Source organism: Camelus dromedarius, chromosome 9 (genome assembly GCF_036321535.1).
Source record: "Camelus dromedarius isolate mCamDro1 chromosome 9, mCamDro1.pat, whole genome shotgun sequence".
NCBI classification, from domain to species: Eukaryota; Metazoa; Chordata; class Mammalia; order Artiodactyla; family Camelidae; genus Camelus; species Camelus dromedarius.
The window spans coordinates 14,193,525-14,215,302 of record NC_087444.1 but is presented as its reverse complement, the minus strand read 5'-3'; the positions used below and the strand labels follow the sequence as shown (position 1 = coordinate 14,215,302).

Sequence of the window (21,778 nt, the reverse complement as noted above, 5' to 3'; positions counted from 1 at the left end):
TAGATTTTGGGCTTCATTATATGCCCATTGTAATATATTCACATGGTAAGTAACATGCCCACAGGGACCATGGCAGTCCCGTGGCTAGCCACAAAAGGTCCAAGAGTGGGAAATGGCCAACTTCCTGGGAATACCAGCCCCTTCCCCTAAGACTGGTCCTTCCACTTATTAGCATATGAAGCCACCAAGCCCATAAAAAACAGCAACACGGCGTCTTGGCGCCTCGCAGCCGCCTCTCTCTCTCGCTGTCTTCGGAGACAGCCCACATTCTGTCTATGGAATGTGTACCTACTTTTAATCTGAGCACCCAACCCCCACACCTTGTGGCATTTCTCTTGCCTTTCAGTGTGTCTCTCTGAATAAATCTACCTTCACTCAACTGTGGCTCGCTCTTGAATTCTTTCCTATGCTAAGCCAAGGACCCATGAGACAGGAGGGAAGGGAGCAGGGCACAGCAACTCAAGGAATGACAGCAACAAAAATGGTGGAAGATTCACCTCCTAGTTGGCCTTGAGGATTAAGAGGTTTAACTTCTAGTAGATCTTGAGCTTCATTATATGCTCATCGTAACAGTGTGATCAAATAACATGCCCGCGGGCATCATGGCAGCCCCAAGGCTAACTGCAAAACGCCAAAGAATGGGCAGTGGCCCAATCCCTGGGAATCCCAGCCCCTTCCCCAGGGCAGTTGGATTGATCCCACCTGTAGGCATGTGAAGCTACTGAGACCATAAAAAGTGACAACACAACGCCTAGTGGCCCTTTGCACTCTCTCTACCCTTTGGAGATGGCCCGCACTCTATGGAGTGTGTACTAACATTTACTTTAGACTGACCATCCAATTCCCACACCTGTTTCCTTGCCTTTCTCTTGCCTTACACTCTATGCAGTATGTATTTCTCTAAATAAATCTACCTTAACTCAACGGTGGCTTGCACTTGAATTCTTTCCTGTGCGAAGCCAAGTTCCCACACTTGGCAGGGCATGTCCCAGGGGCTCAACCGAGACCTGGGACACAGTCCTCCTCATGCTCCACATCTGTTTTCCTGCATCAAAGGGAGGCTTCTCTGACCTTCTTGTGTCCCTTTCCCCATCATAAGATTCTGGAGCATACAATATCTATTTCACTCATGTCCCCCTGCTACATTCTTGAACCTGAGGCTTGTATTTATGTTGTCATTTTATCCACAGTCACATAGCAAGTGCTGAACATCTACAAGTGCTTGATAAGTATTTGTTGCATGAATAATTGAAGTCGCCTTGTGGAACTGGATTATTGAGTTCATGAAGGTAATGCTGAAAAGCAACTTCTTGTAGTAGATATTTATTGAAAAAAATCCACGTGTAAATGGACCCACACAATTCAAACCTATGTTGTTCAAGGGTCAGCTGTATACTCTCCTCCTCCTCTCTTTCTTCCCCCTCTTCATTTTTCTTCTTCTATCTTTTGCTGCCTCTTGGACCATTTCTTATCTCTCTATCCCTGATGGACTGTTTCTGAGGATCTGCCCTTTGCCTCCTTCTCTCACTTTTGTTCCTGTGTGGTTTTTAAGCTTGCCCTTGTGTTGATGTCTCCCTTGCCATTTTCTCTAGTCCTGATTTCTCTGGATTTTCCAGACTTCCATCTGTCTACAGGACATCTCCAGACTCTCAAACTCAGATTGAACTGATTTCCTTCCCTCCCCAGTTCCTTTTCCAGTTCATATTAATAGCATTCAATCTGGATATAAACCTCTCTCTCCACAGCTCTCAGATTAATTCAGGCAAAAAGTCCTGTGAATTCTACTGCTAAAATTCCTTAGTCTTAATTCAGGTTCCAGCCATCTCTCATCCTAGGTGGTCTCCCTGCTAAAGTGATCTTTCTTTAAAAGTTGGGTCATGTGACTCTTCTGCCTAAAGACCTCCCAGGAACTCTGCACTTTGAAGGAAGTTCAGTCTCTGAAGAAAACATTCAAGGCCTTACATACTGGAACTTAAGTTTCCTTCCAGCCTCATTTCCTGCGTCTGTACTCAACAAACTTGGCTCTGGCAACCCACCTGAAACAGCTCGTAGAAGCACAGTATGATTTTCACTCTCCAGGCTTCATTTCTGCTCTGCTCACAACACTGTATTTTTTTTCCCCTGTTATATTTTGGATCTCAGGTTCAGAATGTTGACTTATTCACACTGCATGGGTCATGACATACTATTGTAATTGACTGTTCCCAGGTCCTTCACTTGTTACATTTCTATGCATTCCCTTTATCCCTATTTTCATTTCTCCTACCCTGGAACCTTTCTAATGTATTTGATGTCTATGCTTTTTTATATGTTCCTGTAAAATATGTTTCTTGTGTGTATGTATTTTGTTATAGGTCTCATTGTGTTTCTTCTTTTTAAATTTAGCACTATGTTTCTAAGCTCTGTCCACGTTGCTAGTCTGTTGCTTCTCATTGCTGCGTAGTACTCCTTGGTATACACTCAGTACATTTTACCTCTCCATTCCCCTGATAATGGACACTGAATATTTTATACCTGATCCCCTGGACAAGGCCAGTGTTTCATCAATACCTAACATAGCAGTTCTCAATCCTTTCAGACCCAACAATCCTCCTTAAATAACAAATATATTATAATGGCTGCTTTATTATTCTGCAATGAAATTCACAAGTAATATAACCTACTATGGTAGGCAGATTCTCAGGTAGCCCCCAGTGATGTCTACCTCCTGATATTTCCATCCTTGTGTAATCCTCTCTTCTTGAGTGTGGGCTGCACTCGCTCACTTCTGGTGAATAGCATAGGGCAGAAGTGATAGATGTCATTCCTAAGGTTAGGTTACAAAAAAAAAAACAAAAAAAAACTGTGGTCTGGGATGTTCTTTCTGCTTCTCACCCCCATCTGTTCTGAGAGAAGTCAGCTGCCATGTTGTAAGCTGCCCTATGAAGAGGATTGTGGCAAGGAATGGAGGGAGGCCTCTGGCAAGAGCCAGTGAAGGACTGAGGCCCTTAAACTAACAACAGGAAGTAACTGAATCCTGCTGACAACAATGTGAGTGATTTGGGAAGTGGATCCTTTCCCATCGATACCACAGATGAGATTTAGGCCCAACCAACACCTAGACTGCAACATAAGGGAACCTGAGCCAGAGATACCCAGCTAAACAGTACCCAGATTCCTGACCCACAGAAACTGTGTGATAAATGTTCGCTACTTTAAACCACTAAGTTTGGGGATAATTTGTTACACAGTAATAAATAACTAATACACCTAACTACCCCCATAATTAAAAAATGTTATGTCCCGACTGTAATATAAAGGTAAAATAAAGACAATAAATTAAATGTGTTTCAATATGTAAATGCTTAGGCATGACTGCACTAGAGGGTGTAATGATTTCAGAGGCTTGCATCTATATGTAGAGTCACCATGAATGCAAGAGCTACAAATGCAGACTGACTCCAGTGAGTATTGGCTACTGAAGTTGTTACAAGTGATATGGCTTTTCATGACACTATTTCCTGAAATGGCTCACAGCCGTTGGTACATTGCAAACAAAACAAAGTACTGTAACTCTCAAATTTCAGGGTAGTTGCTGTTTTGGGAAAACACTCCCAGTTCTTTCCTTCCTGTGTATCTTTCTCCCTTACTTGCACACAGAACCATTCACTTATGACACTTCTGGTGACCAAATATGTGGGGTTTTCCCCCACACCAAACAATTCTACACCACCAGCTGGGTGTCCTACAATTTAACTCGATGCTGACGTTATTTACTTGGAGACAGTGTCAGATCCCACTAATTAAGGGCTTAGTCCCACAAGACTTCCCCCGACTTTAGAAGCAAATTACAAGTACTAAGTTCCCCAGGTTATCCACGACTTCTGTCCAACTTCGCTGCAAATCAGAGGTTCCCACGACCTCCTCCCCTTTGGATTTGGTTATTTCCTAGAAGAGCTCACAAAACTCAGGGAAACATGTTTACCAGTTTATTAAAGGGTATGATAAAGGAACCAGATGAAAAGACACATAGGGCAAGGTCTGGGAGGGTTCTGAGCATGGAGCTTCTGCTTCCACGAAGTTAGGGTGCATTAACCCTTCAGGTAAGTGGATGTGTTCCCCAACCTGGAAGCTCTCTGAACCCCCTACTACTGGAATTGTTACGTCTTGTGTTGAGGTGGGAAGCCCCATAAAAAGACCGGCAGGACCCCCAGGCAGGGCCACTTAATACTCTCCTGCCAGCACCATCCAGTTCCCTGGCCCAGAGGCTCTATCTCACTTTTTGCCTCTGAAACTGCTTACTTAACCCTAAAATTCTATTGGTTCCCTGAGCTCACTCCTGATTGGTTATTTCCTTCACTCCTGATTGGTCCATTTCCCTAACTTCTGATTGGTCCTTTTGTAGTACTTCATGTGCATGGAGCGCACTCCTGATTGGTCCATTTCTACAAAATTTGTTCCTAAACAGTCAACTTTTGTTATACCTTATTTGTATATGATGTTGCAAAGTGTAAACTGGCAGCCTATAAAAGCCTGTGTAAACCTATAGCCGGGGTCCAGAGCTTGGAGTATTAACTCCTCTGGGCCCGCTGGCGTAATAAACCTGAGTTCTCCAACTGTCCCAGTGCTGTTGGGTCTCTCGCCGGGATCCAGGTTGCTGTCATAACTGAGTTGTAACACCAAGCTGTAACACATCTTTTCTGCAACATTTCATATATGATCAGGGATCGGCTCCGTTTCCAATCCCCCTCTCCTCTGGAGAATTGGTTGGGGAGGTGGGGTGGGGGGCAGGAAGAGGGCTGAAAGTTCCAAGCTTCTAATCATAGCTTGTCTTTTTGGTGACCAGCCGCCATCCAGGAGCCATCCAGGAGCCCAGCCAGAGTTGCCTCATGAGAACAAAAGATGTTGCCAGTGCTCTTATCACTTAGGAATTTACAAGAGTTTTAGTAATCCTCTGTGTGTGTGTGTGTGTTGAGGGGGTATGGGGTGGATATCAAAGACCAGATATTAGAACAGGAGATACTCCTAGTGCTCTTACCAGTTAGCAAATTATAAGGGTTTTTAGGAACCCGTGCCAGGAAGGGGTGGGGATAGGGGTGGGGACCAATATATGTACTTTCTTACAATTGCATTCCTAGAAAATTCAGCGTACCTTAAAGCATACAAAAATGCTTTGTGTTTGTAAGTTAACAAAGTTATGTTCTAGGCCCAGATAATTATGAGTAGATTTTTCACTCACAGGAATGTTTAGCAGGACACTCAGAAATAGTGTATCGTGGGGCAACCTTTCCCTGTGTGGCATCATTTCTTGCATTGCAGAACACCTTACATCCCGAGCTTTGGCCTTCTAAGGTCGGTGGTTTTTCCTAATCATTGTTCTGATTAAAAGAAACAAACCAAAACAAACCAATAACACCCACAAAAATTAAATCCCCAATCTAAGGGGTGGTAACACCCCCGTGAGAACTGCTAGTGAAGTACAATATCCCCAATAACCAATACAGAGCTTGGCAATAAGTAGTAGTACAACTCTAGGCTGTTGAAATTGTTTAAATACATCCTTGGCTAGTCCCTCAGTGATGCACAGCTTCGCAGTCCCAAATCAGGAAGCGTGATCCGATACGCAAAAGCAAATTCAGGGTGACAAGGAGCCACCCACCTTTTCTTTGCTAATTTTTAATTCCTTCTCCCCGAGAGGTCCTCCTTCCCCTTCTAAGTACTGCCGGGGTTCTGCCGCTAGGCGGGACGCGCACGCTCCTCTCCCGCCGGCGCGGCCCGCGGCCCCCGGCCCCCGCCCCGCCCCACCCTGCTCCGCCCCGCCCTGCTCCGCCCCGCCCCACCCTGCCCCGCCCCGCCCCGGCTCGGCGCGCGCCGCCGGAAGTGACGCAGAGGAAGTAGTAAAACCAGCTCGCGGGGAAGCGGGTGGCCGCTGGAGGTGGCTGGCTGATGGGATGGCAGATGAAGAAGAAGACCCCACCGTGAGTGACCACCTCTGTTCCAGCCCGCTTTTTCCCGTACTTCCTCGGGCACAGTAGCGGAGGCGGAGTTCAGAATCGGGTCTTTTTCCTAGTGAATTCAGCCGAGAGAATCAAAGACTTCACCCAGAGCTAGCCTTTCCCTTCGGATTCATCTTTTACTACGCGGGGCAGGGCGTGAAGGAAGAGTAGGAGGGTGACCTCCTGCTCTTTGATTTTGGTCCACATTTGCCACCCTTTGGAACACCTAGAGAATCATTTGAGGACAAAGCCGTTAGCGCTCATTATGAACCAACAATTCAACTGCTACCAAAATTATATACTTACTGTGAAGTAGTCAAAAAATAATGGACCGAAAGTCGGGGAACATGGATTTCAAAATCTTTCTTTGTGAGGAAGTTGTTTAATCTCGAGCCTGTTTTCATGTCATAAAATGGGGTTAAGTCTTACTTAAGGGAAGCAGTGCTTAGTAAATACTAGTTTTGCTTACCTTGATTCAGTATCAACTCTTTTAATAGTAAAACTATCTAGAAATAGGCCAGCTTAGTTGGTTAAAAAAGAGAACATATGGTCATTGGAACCCTTTCAGGAGAGGCAGTACGTTTGTTAGGGACATTGTAAAAGCCATTCCTGCATGAGTCCGAAGTTGGATAGTTTTTAAGGCCCCTAAAATGCTAAGGTTTCATGGTTTCTCGCTGCTTGCTTTAGGCTTTCTGGCATGGTATCAGTGTTGAAGATGGAGAAAAATGTTAATTATTAGAAAGTTAAATGCAGTGCTTAACATATCTATACATACATCTTGTAGTTTGAAGAAGAAAATGAAGAAATTGGAGGAGGTGCAGAAGGTGGACAGGGTAAAAGAAAGAGACTTTTTTCTAAAGAATGTAAGTAGTATTTGACAGTGATTTTACTATAGATAAAAACTTTTGGATATGTCCATTCAAAGGAGATTTATTGTTGTGAATGTGTATAGGGACAATATTCTCAGACTTGCCTTTAAGTTGTTTAACCTGTGATGCATAGATAATAATGATCCTAACCCCAATTTATATGTGTGTGTGTGTGTGTGTGTGTGTATACCTTTGCAGCAGGGACTCACTTGATTGTAAGCCAGAGGCTATGTTGGATCCTGGAACAGATGCTGAGGGTAAAAATTAAGTTGGGGCTTTGGACTAAAGCAATGCATGAGGCAGGAGGGGCAACAACGTGAGGCAGTCTAATGGCACAGAGATTATAAGGTTTTGGTTCTCTGTTCTACTCCCTCAGTAGACAGGTTTGACTCTTTTTGGCAGCAACAAGAAGGAGAGCTGCTGCTACTACTGATGATCCAGGTGGGCCCCTGAAAGGCACCATGAGAATGTGCTCTCCACCTCTCAGTCTTGGTCCTTTACATATAGTATTGGTGAGATGACACATGAATACCTGGTTTATTTATGTATGCTGGTTCAGATGGAAGCATTCCCAAATGCTCTTGTAACTACAGAGTCAGGATGTCTTTTTTTTTTTTTAACCATTCAGATCCCTTGCCATACCTCAATTTCTCACCTAAAGTTGTTCACCCCTTATTCCATTTCTGATGCTTTTTGCTCCATTCGTGTGTGGTTTTATTTCTTATGTCAGCATAAGAAGGGGATTTTTCCGCTAGAGCATCGCAGAGTGATGTTCACATAGTCAGTTCTTACCAGGAGCCTTTGTTCTGCTTGGATCGCTTTATTTTTGTGATGACAAGAATTCAGAATCTTCATAGCCTTCTCCTTGTCTTTTGTGTGTGTGTGTGACTGTTAATAGTTTATTTAACAAAAAAAAGTTCAATAAGAAAATGTACACGACCCAATTTTTATCACAGCAAGATGTGGGGAGGGAACATGTGGAAGCAGCTGATTTCTCTGGTAGGCACAGCCATTTCTCATGCTCGTTCCAAGGTTTCTAACACGGTGATACTATTTCCTCGTATTACCACCTTTCCAGTGTTGTTCCGTTGCCCACTAGTTGCCATCTCCACACATTTATCTATCACAAGAGTCATAAAGGGGTTAAGTCCCCACAATATTCCTTGGTCATGTCTGCCATCATTTAATTTCAGTGATAACTTCTTGTCCATAAATTTCTTCACCTCGGGAGGGTGAGCTTTGCTCATGATTGCCACTCGGTGAGCTCGAAGATGCCTCCAAACAGAATTCATGCCACACTTCACACTCGCCTTCTCCTTGTCTTACCTGAATCTTCATATATCATACTGACCAAGATCTGTTCTCCTAATTCTTTTTTCTTTTTAATTTTTGCTAATAAAACACAGAGTTTCAAAGCATTCACTTCTATTTGTTTGTGTCTCTACAGACCCTTTAACCAAATACAGTTTACATACTTCCCTAAATTTTACCTTTTCCACCAAGTATATTTCCCTACTGAGAATTCTCCCCATCAAAATGTAAATAACAGAGTATCTTCCTCAAACATTTAAGGAAAAGTATTAAGTTTACAGTGGAGAATCATGGCAGACATCACTTTAGCCAAGTGATTAAAGTTAACATCACCAGTAATATATGTTGACATTATGTACCCCTGATACCATGCATTAAGGAGTACGTCATCTCTGTGGTACCCTTTCTAATCATGAGAAAACATCAAACACAAATTGAAGAACATTCTACAAGATAACCGACCTGTATTCTTCAAAAGTGTCAAAGTTATGAAAGACAAGGAATATCTGAAGAACTGTCACAGAACAGAGGAAACTAAGGAGGCATGACAGCTAAATAGTGTGGGATCCTGGACCAGAAAAGGGACATTAGTGGGAAAACTGAATATGTTCTGTATTTGTACCAGTATTAATTTCTTAGTTTTGAGAAATGTCTTTAGTTATGTAAGATGTTAACATAAGGGGAAACGATATAGAGATTTGGGAACGCCATACTATTTTTGCAGCTCTTCTCTAAGTCTGAAGTTATCTTAAAAAAAAAAAAAAGACAAAAATAATTTTAGAATCCAAAAAAGAGAGAGGGGAGGAAATACTGGCTCCTGTTTTTGTTCTCTCCCTCCTATATCTGGACCTGAGGGCGCTTGCCAGAATGAACCCTAGGGATACTTCTCTGTCCCGGGCTGGCTTCCAAGTCACCACTTTGTTTTCTTCCATGGGCTGGTCTACTTTCTTCATAGATCTACTCGTTTTTGCTTCTCCTAAATAGGAAATTATTCCCAATGTACTCATTCTTGCCTTTAGAAGTGTTCTAGGAGTTCCTTCCTTTTTTTTTTTTAAATGTAGAACTTACAATAAATCGTACCAGTTTTCAATGAACGGCTTGATGAATTTTCATGCATACATACGCTTGTAACCAACAGTCAGACAAGATACAAAACATTTCTAACATATGACAGAGTTTCTTAGTATTTATATACCTCTTTGAGAATCTGATAAGGGTTGATTCTTCTTCTCAGAAAAATGCACACACACAAGTAATGTATAAAATTTTTGTATGGAATTTCAGAAGGGTTCCAGAACTCCTCAAAACTTGTCCATGGACTAACTGGGAGTTTATAGGCTATAGGATAAGAATCTGTATGGATCCCATCAGCCCTAAATTACCAAGAAGCGTTGTGGGTAGGAATATAGACTCTGGGACCAGATCATCTGGGTTCAAATTCAGGTTCCATCTCACTGTGTGACTTTGGGTAAATCACTTAACTCTGCTTCAATTTTCTGTGTGCAGTGGGGATAATGATAGTTTCTACTTTAAAGGATTGTTGTGAGGGTTAAATGAGCCTAAGACAGTGCCTGGCATGCAGTAAGGGGTATACAAGTTTTAGCTATTAGCAGTTATTTTTAATACTCTTTATTAGACTTTCCCTCTCTTTTGCATTTTCTGTGGCTCCTTCAGATGAAGCCTGAAGGGCTTTGCTAGCAGTTGCTTTGATCCAGGGAATGAAATGTCAAGATTCTGTATAGTAAGCCCTTTGCTTTCTTCTTTTGATTACCCTTTCTTCCTAGAAGAAGGTAATTGGAGTACTTTCTCTCATGTTTGGTAGTTATCAGAAAGATTTTCGCTTTCTTTTTTCCAGTGCCCCACTGCCCCCCCCCCCAGAGAGAGAGAGAGAGAGAGAGAGAGAGAGAGAGAGAGAGAGAGAAAGAGAAAAAGAGAAAGAGAAAGAGAAAGAGAAAAAGAAAAAGAAAGAGAAAGAGAGAGAAAGAGAAAACTCTCCCAGTAAAGGCTAAACCATTGCTACTCATCCTGTCCCTGCCATGAAGTTTCCTACTTAAAGGTATTCTGGGGTTGTTGGTGAGTAGATAATAGAGATTAGTGAAGGAATATTGATGTCAGGGTTCAGTAGCTGGGAGGGAAGGGGATTTCCTACCTAGGGAAGGTTATGAGCAGTGGTTAAAACGTTTTACACCAAAATCCATACTTGGCGATAGTAAGTACAACGTAAATACACTTTGATACTAATATTTTCTAACTTGACTTAATTGTAATTTGAAAAAAGTATTGGTCAAATTGTCAGATTTGTTGAAGTAAACAAAAATGATTGTTCTTTTACAGTACGATGTATGATGTATGGGTTTGGGGATGACCAGAATCCTTACACTGAGTCAGTGGATATTCTTGAAGACCTTGTCATAGAGTTCATCACTGAAATGGTAAGTTTTTTTGTAATTGGTCTTAGTTAATTGAGGAATAGATCTGAAATTCTAACTTTTGGATAAGACTAGAACTATGGCATTCTTTTTAAATAAGCTATCCATTTGAGTGCCTGTTTTGTGGATATTACTGGTTACTATTTATCATTAAGGTTGGAGAGAGAGAGAGATATATATAAACACACACATTTACACACACACAATATACTCTGTCCCTTCCTCTGAATTTTATTTAGAAAGACATAATTATAAGATCCTTGAATAAAATTTAAAATATTACTTATAATCCCATCATCCAACATAAATTTCCCCCTTCCAGTATTTTTATAAAGATACATAGTGTTTTCAGTAGTGTTCATCATAGTAAACATTTTTTTACTCAGTTTTATAATACATATTTCCTGTGTTCTAATTACAATTATTTTAATAGCCACATAAACTTTATTTAAATTATTTTCTAATATGTGTAACCATTTCTCTGTTTTTTTTTTAACTGGATAGATAAGTTTGAATGACCATATTCATGAAATTTCCACCTTCTTTGGATATGTTCACAGGGATGGGGGTTCTGAGTTTGGTTGTGTTAAGTTCTTAGGAATTTTTACTCTGGGTTTTAGATTATTTCCTTCATACAGAAAAATAGAAATGAAGTTACTGGGTCAGAGAGTGTGCATTTTTAAAAAATCTTTTTCTGCTTATGAAAGTAATATTGATTAAATTTAGAAAGTATTAAAAAGTGTAGGGAAAAAAATGAAAATCTGTAATCCTTCCATTAATGCTAAGATTTTGGTGAATATCTTTTTGTCTTTTTGCATATATTTTCAAACTTTATAAAATTGAAATCATATCGTATATAGAGTCATGGAACCTGCTTTTTTCACGTAGGTAAGTCCACAGCATTTTCCCTGTATCATTGAATACTCTGATGTTTTTGATGGGTTCATTATATTAACTGACTAGATGTACTCAAATTTGTTTGTCCAATGTCTTATTAAGTATTTAGTTTCCCTTTTTAGTTATTAGAAATAATGCTATGATGAACCTTTGTTTTTGCACAGTATGAGTATATAATGATAAGGGATGATATTTCATTTAAGGAAACTCCAATATTTATCAGCTGCTGAGATAAACACAAAGTTTAAATGAAGTGGGTGGTTACAAAACTTATGATATTATTTTATACAAACAGAGACAGAAATTGCATATATCAAAACACAAAAAAGAAACACCAATGAATTTGATAGTTTTAATGTCCTTAATATTTAAAAATATCTATAAAGCACTGAAACTTTGCTAATAACAGTAGAAAGTGGACAAAAGACATTAATAGAAAGACAGTTCACAAATGAATAGCTATAATAGGTCAGAAAAGAAAGTCTACAAACTCACCAGCATTAAATAAATGCAAATTAAAAGGATAAAATATTAGACTTTTAAAAAATTAATTGAATTTAATACGTTTCTCTGTAATAGACTCACAAGGCAATGTCAATTGGAAGACAAGGTCGTGTACAAGTTGAAGATATCGTCTTTTTGATTCGAAAGGATCCAAGAAAGTTTGCTAGGGTTAAAGACTTGCTTACTATGAATGAAGAACTGAAACGAGCTAGAAAAGCATTTGATGAAGCAAACTATGGATCTTGATACCTTTTATACTTTCTGAAGCTTCATTGTCTTCTGGGGAAATCACATTTAATAACTGTATTTTTCACAGTAAGGTCCCGATTTCTAGCCATGTGAATGAAAGATGGAGAACCACAAAGTTTTCAGTCTTTATTTTCATGTCTTTGATATTAGAGTGATATTTGAGCCTTTAATTGCCTGCCATTATATACCATACTTGAATTACTTATTGGATTTTAATGACCACACGTATGTCAAAGTACCCTTGCAAACCATTCAGTTCCTTCTGACTTTTGACCATTTAAATGAAGCAGTGTTTATATATTAGGTGTATTTGTGCCATTGTAGGCTGTACTGTAGCTGTTTAAAACTTGAAATTTAAAAGGCACCTTTGACTTCATGATCACTCATAAAGATGTGTTTTATGTATTCTAAAGTTTTTAGACTACAGTATTCTGAGAAGTTATAAAAAGGTAGTGAACTGATTTGTGTTTCTTTTAAAGAGAAAATGATATAAGAAAATACAGCCTTTTGTCGGAGTGTTTATTTGTCTTAAGATAATTTGTTTTAATACTCTTTAGATAACAAGAGTGATTTTTAAAAATTTTATTTTTTGAGAAACTGAAAGTTTTATGTGACTCCTTTTGTGTTGGAAGGCTTATTTGATTTAAAACCTTTTGGGCTTATAATATACTATTTGTCAAGTTTTAAGAGAACTCATTTTCCTAGGTCCAGATTAAAGCTTCGAATAGTAAGTGCTTTCTGTAGCAAGAATGGCATGGCTGAAAAAGCTGATGGCAGGCTAAGCATTTGCATTAATGTTTTATTAACATATTTGTTAGTACTTGTTCACTGTGGAAATGTGTTCCTGACTAAAACCATATGTTGCTATGGAAACCACTTTTGTAGTTCAGGATATACAGGTTTTGTGTGTATTTAGCTTATTGTATTATTCTTGCACTTAGCTTAAAGAAATGATTAAAATTGTGTTTAAAGGGATCATTGAATATTACTCTTTGTGAAACTGAATGTTTTGTGTGCTGCTTTGAACATTATCTATGAATCAGTACTTAGGAAAATTTTACTTTCCTAACCTATCAATACAAGGAATAAAGTATGAAAAATTAAAAAAGATGAATACTTGAATTTGACTATGTGATTTATCAGCTTTTCTCCCCTGTACTGGTAATAGAATTCTAGCTGCTTAATTTCACTAAAAACTTTTTTTCTATATTATTCTTGTAATACTCCTGAGTTGATAATGGGATTCAAGATAGCTGGGCTGATATTTTTGTCATTTAAAAAAGCAAAAACCAATTAAGAAGCTACTTTAGTCTAAACTGAAATCAAGAATGAGAGTGGAATAATAAAAGATGACTCCATTACTATTTTTGCTATTCAAGGTCTACTTCACCCTGTTAGTAACTTGTACTCAGAGACTTATACTGGGTCCCTGTCATAGGCAGCTTAGACTGCCATAACAAAATGTCAGACTGGGTGGCTTGAACAACAGAAATTTATTATCTCACAGTTCTGGAGACTGGAAGTGTAAGATCAGGGTGCCAGCATGGTCAGGTTCTGATGAGGACTCTTCCCGGATTGCAGATAGCTGCCCTCTGACTGCGCCCTCACATGGCTGAGAGAGACCTCTGGAGTTTTTCCCTCATAAGGCCACCAGTTCTGTCAGATAAGGGTTCCACCTTTATGACCTCATTTAACATTAATAAATCACCTTAAAAGCCCTCTCTCCAATATAGTCAGACCGGGGTTAGGGGGACACAGTTTAGCTTATAGCAGTGCCATTAGTTTAATGACCCTGGCATTAAGAAGTTTTTTATGGGATTTTCTATTAAGAGTTATTTTAGGTTGCAAATGCTAGAACTTAACTCAAAAATAGTGTAAGCAAATTAAACAAAAAGAAAAGAATGTATTGGCAGCTTATAAAACTGAAACAAGAGAAAGAAGGGATGGAGTTGACTCCAGGGTTGACTGGATCTAAAAACTTGAAGGGAATCAAGACTGTCCATTTTTATCCTAATACTGGTTTTACTTTCTTAGGAGCCTCAGTGTGTCAAAGGAATATGATGGCCAGCAGTTCTAGGAGTCCATCCATACAACTCCTGATCAAGGGAGCTCCTTCACTTCCTAATACAGAAGATTCCAAGCAAGGAGTGTGATTGTCCTGGCTCTGGTCATTATTCTTGGGCCAATCATTGTGGCCAGGAAGAAGCTGTATTATAGCCTGGTTCTTATGCCCCACCTCTGTGGTGAAGAAGGGCTTGGAGTCGGGCTGGGAGCTGAGTACTGCTGTTACCAAGAAAAGGAAAGAGAGGTTGGGCAGATAGAAACAACAGTTGTGCACTGACTTGATTCATGAGCTTACTTATTAACTGAATTCTAACAGTAAGGCAACATGGCTCTCCAGAGTTGCACTGTGTAATATGATAGCCACTAACCACATGGGGGCTATTTAAATATAGTCAATTAAAATAAAATTGAAATTAAAATTCCTCAGTTGCACTACCTATTTTTCAAGTGCCAAATAGCCCATGGCTAGTGGCTACTGCACTGAACATTGCTAATACATTTCCATTAACACAATATTCTTTCGGACAGTGCTGATCTATAGTGTTCAGGTGTACTCTCCTAAATTAATTCACTTTTTAAAAACTTACTATGAAAAATCTCAAGTATACACAGTAATAAAATAGTATCATGAGTTCCCAGCTTCAACAGTTAACCTTTTGCTAATTTAATGTCTTACCTACTGGGAGGGGCAGTATTATTTTAAAGCAAATCTCAGATATCGTATCATTCAGTATGTATCTCTAAAAAGAAAAAAAAAAAGCCCAAATACTAATATCATACCATAACAAATTAACACTAATTTCTCAATATTCCTTCTAACACCCAACCCCTATTTAAATCTCCTGATTTGTCTCAAAATATCTTTGAGTTTGTCTATTAGTTTTCTATTGCTGCTATTACAAGTTATTGCAAGTTTAGTGACTTAACACAAATTCATTATCTTACCAGCTTTCCAGGTCAGAAGTTTTAGCCTCACTGGGCTAAAATTCAAGGTACCAATAGGGCTGCGTTCCTTTCCGTATGTTCTGGATGTTCTGGAAGAGAATCTGTTCACTTACATTTTCCAGCTTCTTAGAAGCTGCATTCCTTGGCTCATGGTCCCCTTCCATCTTCAAAGCTAGCAACGTTGCGTCTCTCTAAGTCTTCCAAAGTCATAGCTTCCCCTAACCCCCAGCTGGGAAAGTTTCTCTGCTTTTAAGGGCCTATGTGATTATATTTGGATGCACTTGGATAGCCCAGGATACGCTCCCCATTTCAAGGTCCTTTATTTAATCACACAGCGAAGTCTCTTTTACCATGTAAGGTAACATTCACAGGTTCTGAGGATTAGGACATGGAGATCTTTTGGGGGCTGTTTTCCTGCCTCCCACAGTTTGTTTGCAACAGAATCTAAACAAGGTGTCACCTATTGCATTTGGTTGGTATGTCTAAATTTCTTTTGATCTATAGTAGCTCCCTTTATTTTGTTTGAAGTGAAGTTCTCTTTAAAAAATTCATGCCTTTTATTTTTTTAGTTATCATGTTTATTAGTTGCTCAAGCAGAGTGTCTAATAGATATCTATGACTCACTTGAAATTGTTGGTTTTACTGTATTTAAACTGGTTTTCTTAAGTAAAAACTGTAATATTAATTCTAACTAGAAATTTTAAAATGGGGGAAACAGTTCACTTGGCCTCTCATTAATGAGGGCAGTGTTGTCTGGAGAGTCATTTGGCTGCTTCCCAAGAGGACTTGGGAGGTTGCATTACTTGGGAGAATATATTGTAGTTCACAGTTTGATTTGCAGTATTACATGCTCAGAAACCAATTTCATCAGGAAATGGAGAGCACATCCATCTCTTGGGATGGACTCAGACTCAGAGAAACCAAGTTCGTAAGACCATCGTATGAAAAAGGATGCCGGTTTACAGATGTTAAGTGAAACTTGCATCTGCATGGCCAGCAAATTCTTCTCTTCTCTAGGCAGTCATGTGGGAAACTGAAATATAATTATTAGACTAAACCAGAATTTGGGGAGTTAGATGAGTGCATTGCCTAGAGCATCAGGTAAGATGAGGATAGGGCTGATACAGAAACAGGAAAAATGGCTCTCCAGGGCCTGAAGCAATGCAGAGGGGTGTCTTGCCTGGGGATCTACTTTCAAGACTGCCTTATTACTGACACTAGAAACTTGGCTTGAGTTTTCATTTCCATTGACAATACCCATCCAAGCATTTTCTGTTTGTGAGCTTTAGGGTGACTTCCATATTTCTACTCTAATTCATTTAAATGTTGATCTCAGAGGTAGTTCAAATAGGGCAATTTTTTTTCCTGAGTTCTTAAGAGAAGTCTCATAGTTGCTCATAAGAGCTGACAACACTGAGCATTGTGCCTGAAAATCAAGATCTTTTCAAGAGCCATTCCTGTATCCCAGAACATTCCCAATTCTCTAGGCCTGATTTTCTGAGGTTCCCTATGCTTCCCTTCTTGCCACAAATAGAGACTGGGGGGTGGAAAACCAGTGATCATGGTGTAAATGCATCGTTGAGGCTTCTGCTTTTCCTGGGTCCTGATGAATAGCTACAGGGGCTAGTCAGACTGCTATGTTATGGAATAGGATCAAGGAAAAGGTTTTGATATATCAGATGAGTATTTATTGAGGACCTATTGTACTTGAGGCATAGCACAGATACCATTTTGCTATATAGTATCTAGATAAATAGGATTCTAAATTTACAGAAATAAAGGAGCAGATTTCTTACATGTTACCAGTAGATTGATAAGAGTTTCAGTCTGAACTTTTGTATGAAATCTCAATTCGTATGTTATTTGTACCGCTGAGACTTTAATGCCCAGGCTTGCTTTATTATATTTACACAGAAAGCCTGGTAAACTGTTATGAAATCCTTGGGTGTATTCTTCTAGGATAGGAAGAACAATTGCTAAAACAAATCATTTTGTCATTTGGCCTTTGCATGGCCATTTTAGATAAATAAATAAAAATTTATTAGGAAAGAGCCTGCTTAGTTACTGACCAAACTCTGAAAGAAATGCTAATACTACACTTAATTTTTCTGAAACTGGATTTTTATAAGTATTTTGGGGGCACATGAACTTATAATAAGACATTTACCTTGACTCATTTTGGTGAATCTTTGTGCTTTTCTTCCATTTTTATAGCAAGTTCTACTAAAAATGGTCTCAAGCTTATTGCTAAAAACCTATTAACTTTATCCTAAAACACCCATCTGAAATTATGATGCTTACTGTGCTTTATGTGTGGTAGGGGAGCAAAATTTGCCACCCTACAATGTGTCTCTTTGGTATAAGCATTATTTTAGGCCAACTATTTTCAAGAAACAAAAGACTCAGGACATTCCCTCCCCCAACCACGCCCCACCCCGCCCCACCCCGCCCTGTAACTGCCTAAAAGAATTTAGGTAAGGGGCTTGGTCCAGGAAGAGCACTATTACCAGAGATCTCTGCACAGAATCTGGGCTTAGTGTGGTAGAGGGAACTCAGCAGGGCCTGGAAACCAAAGTCCTCTCTGTGTCCCACTGTCTCTGCATGGCCCAGCAACATTTGTTTACCAAACATTTTTTCATCTTTCTATAAATTGTTTTTTTCCCTTTCAAAGTGTCAAACCTGTACCCCTTCTTCTCTCAGATGGCATATAAGCCTCAATTGTCTAGCTTGTTTTTGGGCCTCATATTCTTAAGTAGCCCCCATATGTGGGTAATTACATTTGTTTTTTTCTCCTGTTAATCTGTTTTGTGTCAGTTTTTAATTATTAGACCAGCCAAAAGAACTCAAGAAGGGGAGGGAGGAAATTTCCTTCTTTCTGACATATTACTAACATTTCCTAACATATACTTTCTACTTAAAAAAAATTATTTTTTGAAGTATATCAATGACTTAATTAAAATAGGTTAAATATTTATTTTTTTCAAAACAAATATTTTATTTGTTTTTGTTTTCAATATAATATCCAGATATTTACTTAATATAAATAAAAGCACATCTTTTTAATGTTGAATAGATTTTTTTTTTATTAGGTTCAACCATCCACATGTAATTTAAACTTTTATTTAGGGGCGTAGGTAGGAGCTCTGGTAGACCTGATATTTTGCCTTCATAATCCTTGAACCGGTTTCAGGGAGAAGCAGCAGTGGTGATACTTTGTTCTCGCAGAGCCAGGGCACTGCTGGCTCTGATGCACACAGCTCTTCGGTGTGTGTATTTATGAGTGTGCATTTTAATAATGAGAATGAAGCTTTTAAAACAAATTCTCTTAAACCCACTGATCTTCCCCTGAACAGCTTGGGGCAAGATATCTTAATTTAGGTTTGTACTCAGATTCCTTTTTACTTTTGAGCAAAAACCAAAAAATTTTATTCTCCCTTTTAGAAATGAGATTTGAGAATCAGATTAAATGGGGTCCACCTTAGCCTATAGGCTTATTTGAGTCACAAGTCACCATGAATCATTCTGTCAAGTTAGAACCTGCATTTTCAAATGATGCCTAACCTAGTTTACTGATCCAAAGGAGGCAATCTTAAATATATGGTGAATGATTGAGGCATTTACCTCAGGATCTAAGGACAGTCCTTCATCTAAGAAAGCCTTGCCCTTTCTGAACAATTCACTGCTTTGCAGCAACTAGAGTGAAAGACAAGAAGATCTAATCTTAACCAGTGTGGCTGAGTAGAGAAGGAAAGATAAAGCCTTAATAGGCTAACAGCTATTAAGTTTGTAGTGTAAAACTTGATGTTACATTAGGAAGCAAACATACAATGCATTTATCAGTGTACAAGCGATTCAGATGTATCAGATGCCTTGTTCTCTTTATCCTCCCATCCCCTTTTTCTGAAAATAAGCATCTGCTTCCAGTAATTCTGATCATAATTCATTGAAAACTTGATGCAGATAACACTATACCCTAGGTATGGGGGACATAGACATGAATAAGACCTCTTATTCCCTCTACCTTGTCAGAATAAAGTCCATTTTCTTCAAGCTAAAGTTTCCAGTTGTTACACAATGAGGTAGAGGAGACAGAAGTTTTTAAGGTTCAGAATGGTTAGAATCTTGGCTCTGCTACCTACTAGCTGACCTTGTGTGAGTTATTTCCCTTAATCTCTAAAATGGTTATAAGTAACAGGCACTTTAAGGGAGATTGTGAGGCTTAAATAGGAACATAGGCCAAACACTTCGTTTCTTGCTTAATGGATACCAAAACAAATCTAGTACCAGAAGGGCAGGTTCTTCCTTTTTGATAGCACTCTTCCCCTTTTTGGTGGTCAAATGTTTTTTGGATTGTCCCTGATTAGAATCTCTTTCCAGACACAGTTGAAGATTTAATTATTTAAATGGTGCTAGCTCTTGCAACTGCTATTGTTTGAGACTCAAGACAGAATCAGGTTCTCAGGTAAGTTACTGGTAAAACAATCTATGGGCTATTTCCAGGATATATCTGCCCATGTTTTCATTTTATACATTCTGTAAAGTTCTTGTTGTTGCTGTTGTTTTTAATATCAAGACCCTGGGTAATATTAACTGGTGTTTATATTTATTTTTCTGTCATTTATCCCTGAGAGGGGCTCTTAATGAAGACTCTTCCACGAGTTAATCAGGACCAGGCAATTGAAGTTTTGCAGTTAAGCTTCTGTGCTTAAATTGTTTTCCATTAATTTGTAAAATTTTTTTTCTTAGAACCCTTTCCTTAAGCTATCGCTTCTTTTATCTTGAATTGGATCAAATTATTCCTTTCTAGAAATGTTTTTGATGTTTATTACCAGTCTCTCCTGCGACATTTCCCTCACTTTGGCAGGCCCAGCTCACCCTCACCCTTTAGCTTTTATGAGAACGAGGTTCTTACAGGTTCGTGTCCTGTGTTCTTTCCTTAGCTCTACGTGGTTATAACCCTGCTTAATTCAGCTCGGTATTTGTGGAATACCACTGCACCGATGGGGTGGGAAGTAGTGAGGTTTGCTGCCAAGGGCCTGGCAACCAAAACAGGTAGTAAAAAAAAACAGTGAGTATGTTAAGCGTTAAGCAACAACAAAAAATGCTTCAAAGCAGATCAGCATTACAAAAGGAGAAATCAAGAAGGGGGCAATTAAACTGTTGGAGATTTCAGGAAGGAAGTGGGGCCTGGGAAAGCAGAGGAGAATGCGGCGAGATTTATTTCATTATCCTTTATTAATAGATTATATCAGGGAGGAGTCTTGAGAGTCAATTCTAATGCGCAGACGACTCTCGATCCCGAGGCAACAACGCCCCTCGCCCTATTTTGGGACGCGGGGTCACCGGCTGCCAAGGGGTCTGCGTTCCGGCCGCCAGTCTCTCACGCAATCGCCGCGCCCGCTCTTCCTCCGAGTCCGGCTGGTCCTTGGGGCGCTAGCGGGGCGCCGGTCCGCCACGCGGGTCCCCACCTCACCCCGGCTTGGGCCCGCCCAGCCGACTCTCCCTTCGGCGCAGGCACCTGCCTGGCCGCCCCGCTCGGCGGGGTCCTGAGGCGCCTCGAGGAAGCGCGGCGATTGGCTGCGACTCGGGGCTGGTGCCCGGCTCCAGCGCCGCTTGACAACCGCAGTGAGCGAGAGGCTGAGCAGAGCGGTCGCCGGCCCGGGAGGGGCAGACGGGAGGAAGGACGGACTGACGAGCTGATGGATTGACGCGCGGGCGGCAGGAGGCAGGACCGACGCCGAGCCCAGACCGCCGCCCTCGCTCGCGTTCCCTCTCCAGCCTGTACCCGGCCGCTTCTGGGCCCGGTCCTCCGGCCTCCCCGCCGCTTTCTCCGTCTCTTCACCGGGCTTGTCCCGGAGCCCTCAGGTGAGCGACTCCGGGAGGCGGAGGCGGGATCGGGCCGCGCTGCACACCTCGGGTTGCCATGGTCACCTGTCACCACCTGACAGGGCTGCGACCCTGGCGACTCCAAGAGCGGCGTTCGCGGCCCTGGGGAAGGGTCTTGGTTAGGCTGGGGTGCTGACTGGGTGGGGACTGGGGTCGTGGGTGAGGCCCTGGCGCCGATGGATGGAGACCTGGGAGCTGCCGGGCCCCGACTCGAAGCCACCGCTCCTGGACCACACCTTCGCCTCACTGCCAGCCCGGCCCGGGGGGCCGAGCGACGTCTCTGGCCCTGGCACCATCCACCCCTGAACAGTAAGCGAGCTCAGGGTTGGTGTCCACTTCGCTGTTGCTGCGGGCCGGGAGGGCGGCTGACTGCGCTGATTCTTCCTTCCTCGCCCCTCTGCCGAGCCCGTGCGACAACCGAGGGGAGCGCTTGCGTCCCTTTCTGGGCACGCCTTGGCCGGGAGGAGGGAAGGTTGCTGCGGGGCTAGGGCAGCCCCGCGGGGCCCGGGGTTTGGCCTTTCTGGCGTCAGTGGTCAGTGAGAGCAGGCCTTTGGGGGTCTGGCCGGGGTCTGGGAGAGGGGCAGCGACAGGATTTGGAACTCCGGTTGGACCGGGGTCCAGGGTGGGGGCCTGCGTATGAGACACAGGA

At 41.0% G+C, this 21,778-nt stretch overlaps 3 protein-coding genes across 3 annotated transcripts in view; 2 read left to right on the top strand and 1 right to left on the bottom strand.

Annotated features, from left to right (window-relative positions):
* The first annotated feature begins 5,865 nt into the window (after positions 1-5,865).
* On the top strand, positions 5,866-13,342 carry TAF13 (TATA-box binding protein associated factor 13). The gene is made up of 4 exons (XM_010975894.3): positions 5,866-5,957; positions 6,760-6,838; positions 10,490-10,587; positions 12,061-13,342. Exons 1-4 carry the CDS (start codon positions 5,931-5,933, stop codon positions 12,229-12,231), a joined length of 375 nt encoding a protein of 124 aa, XP_010974196.1. The 5' UTR covers positions 5,866-5,930; the 3' UTR covers positions 12,232-13,342.
* On the bottom strand, positions 7,861-8,091 carry LOC116154730 (small nuclear ribonucleoprotein G-like). Its single transcript, XM_064489565.1, has one exon. The coding sequence runs from the start codon at positions 8,089-8,091 to the stop codon at positions 7,861-7,863; it is 231 nt and encodes a 76-aa protein (XP_064345635.1).
* A 7,471-nt stretch (positions 13,343-20,813) lies between the features above and the next one.
* The window catches only part of WDR47 (WD repeat domain 47), a 49,956-nt gene continuing 48,991 nt past the window's right edge, over positions 20,814-21,778 (top strand). Inside the window, exon 1 of the mRNA XM_031457729.2 lies at positions 20,814-21,108. The gene's annotated coding sequence lies outside the window, so the exon portion shown is untranslated. The remainder of the gene's footprint in view (positions 21,109-21,778) is intronic.

Excerpts from the sequence above, each read along its gene's own strand:
- TAF13 (XM_010975894.3), top strand. The coding sequence starts at position 5,931 with ATGGCAGATGAAGAAGAAGACCCCACC. Across the intron at positions 5,958-6,759 it reads ATGAAGAAGAAGACCCCACC|TTTGAAGAAGAAAATGAAGA; the intron begins GTGAGTGACCAC and ends TACATCTTGTAG. Across the intron at positions 6,839-10,489 it reads GAGACTTTTTTCTAAAGAAT|TACGATGTATGATGTATGGG; the intron begins GTAAGTAGTATT and ends GTTCTTTTACAG.
- LOC116154730 (XM_064489565.1), bottom strand. The coding sequence starts at position 8,091 with ATGAGCAAAGCTCACCCTCCCGAGGTGAAGAAATTTATGGACAAGAAG.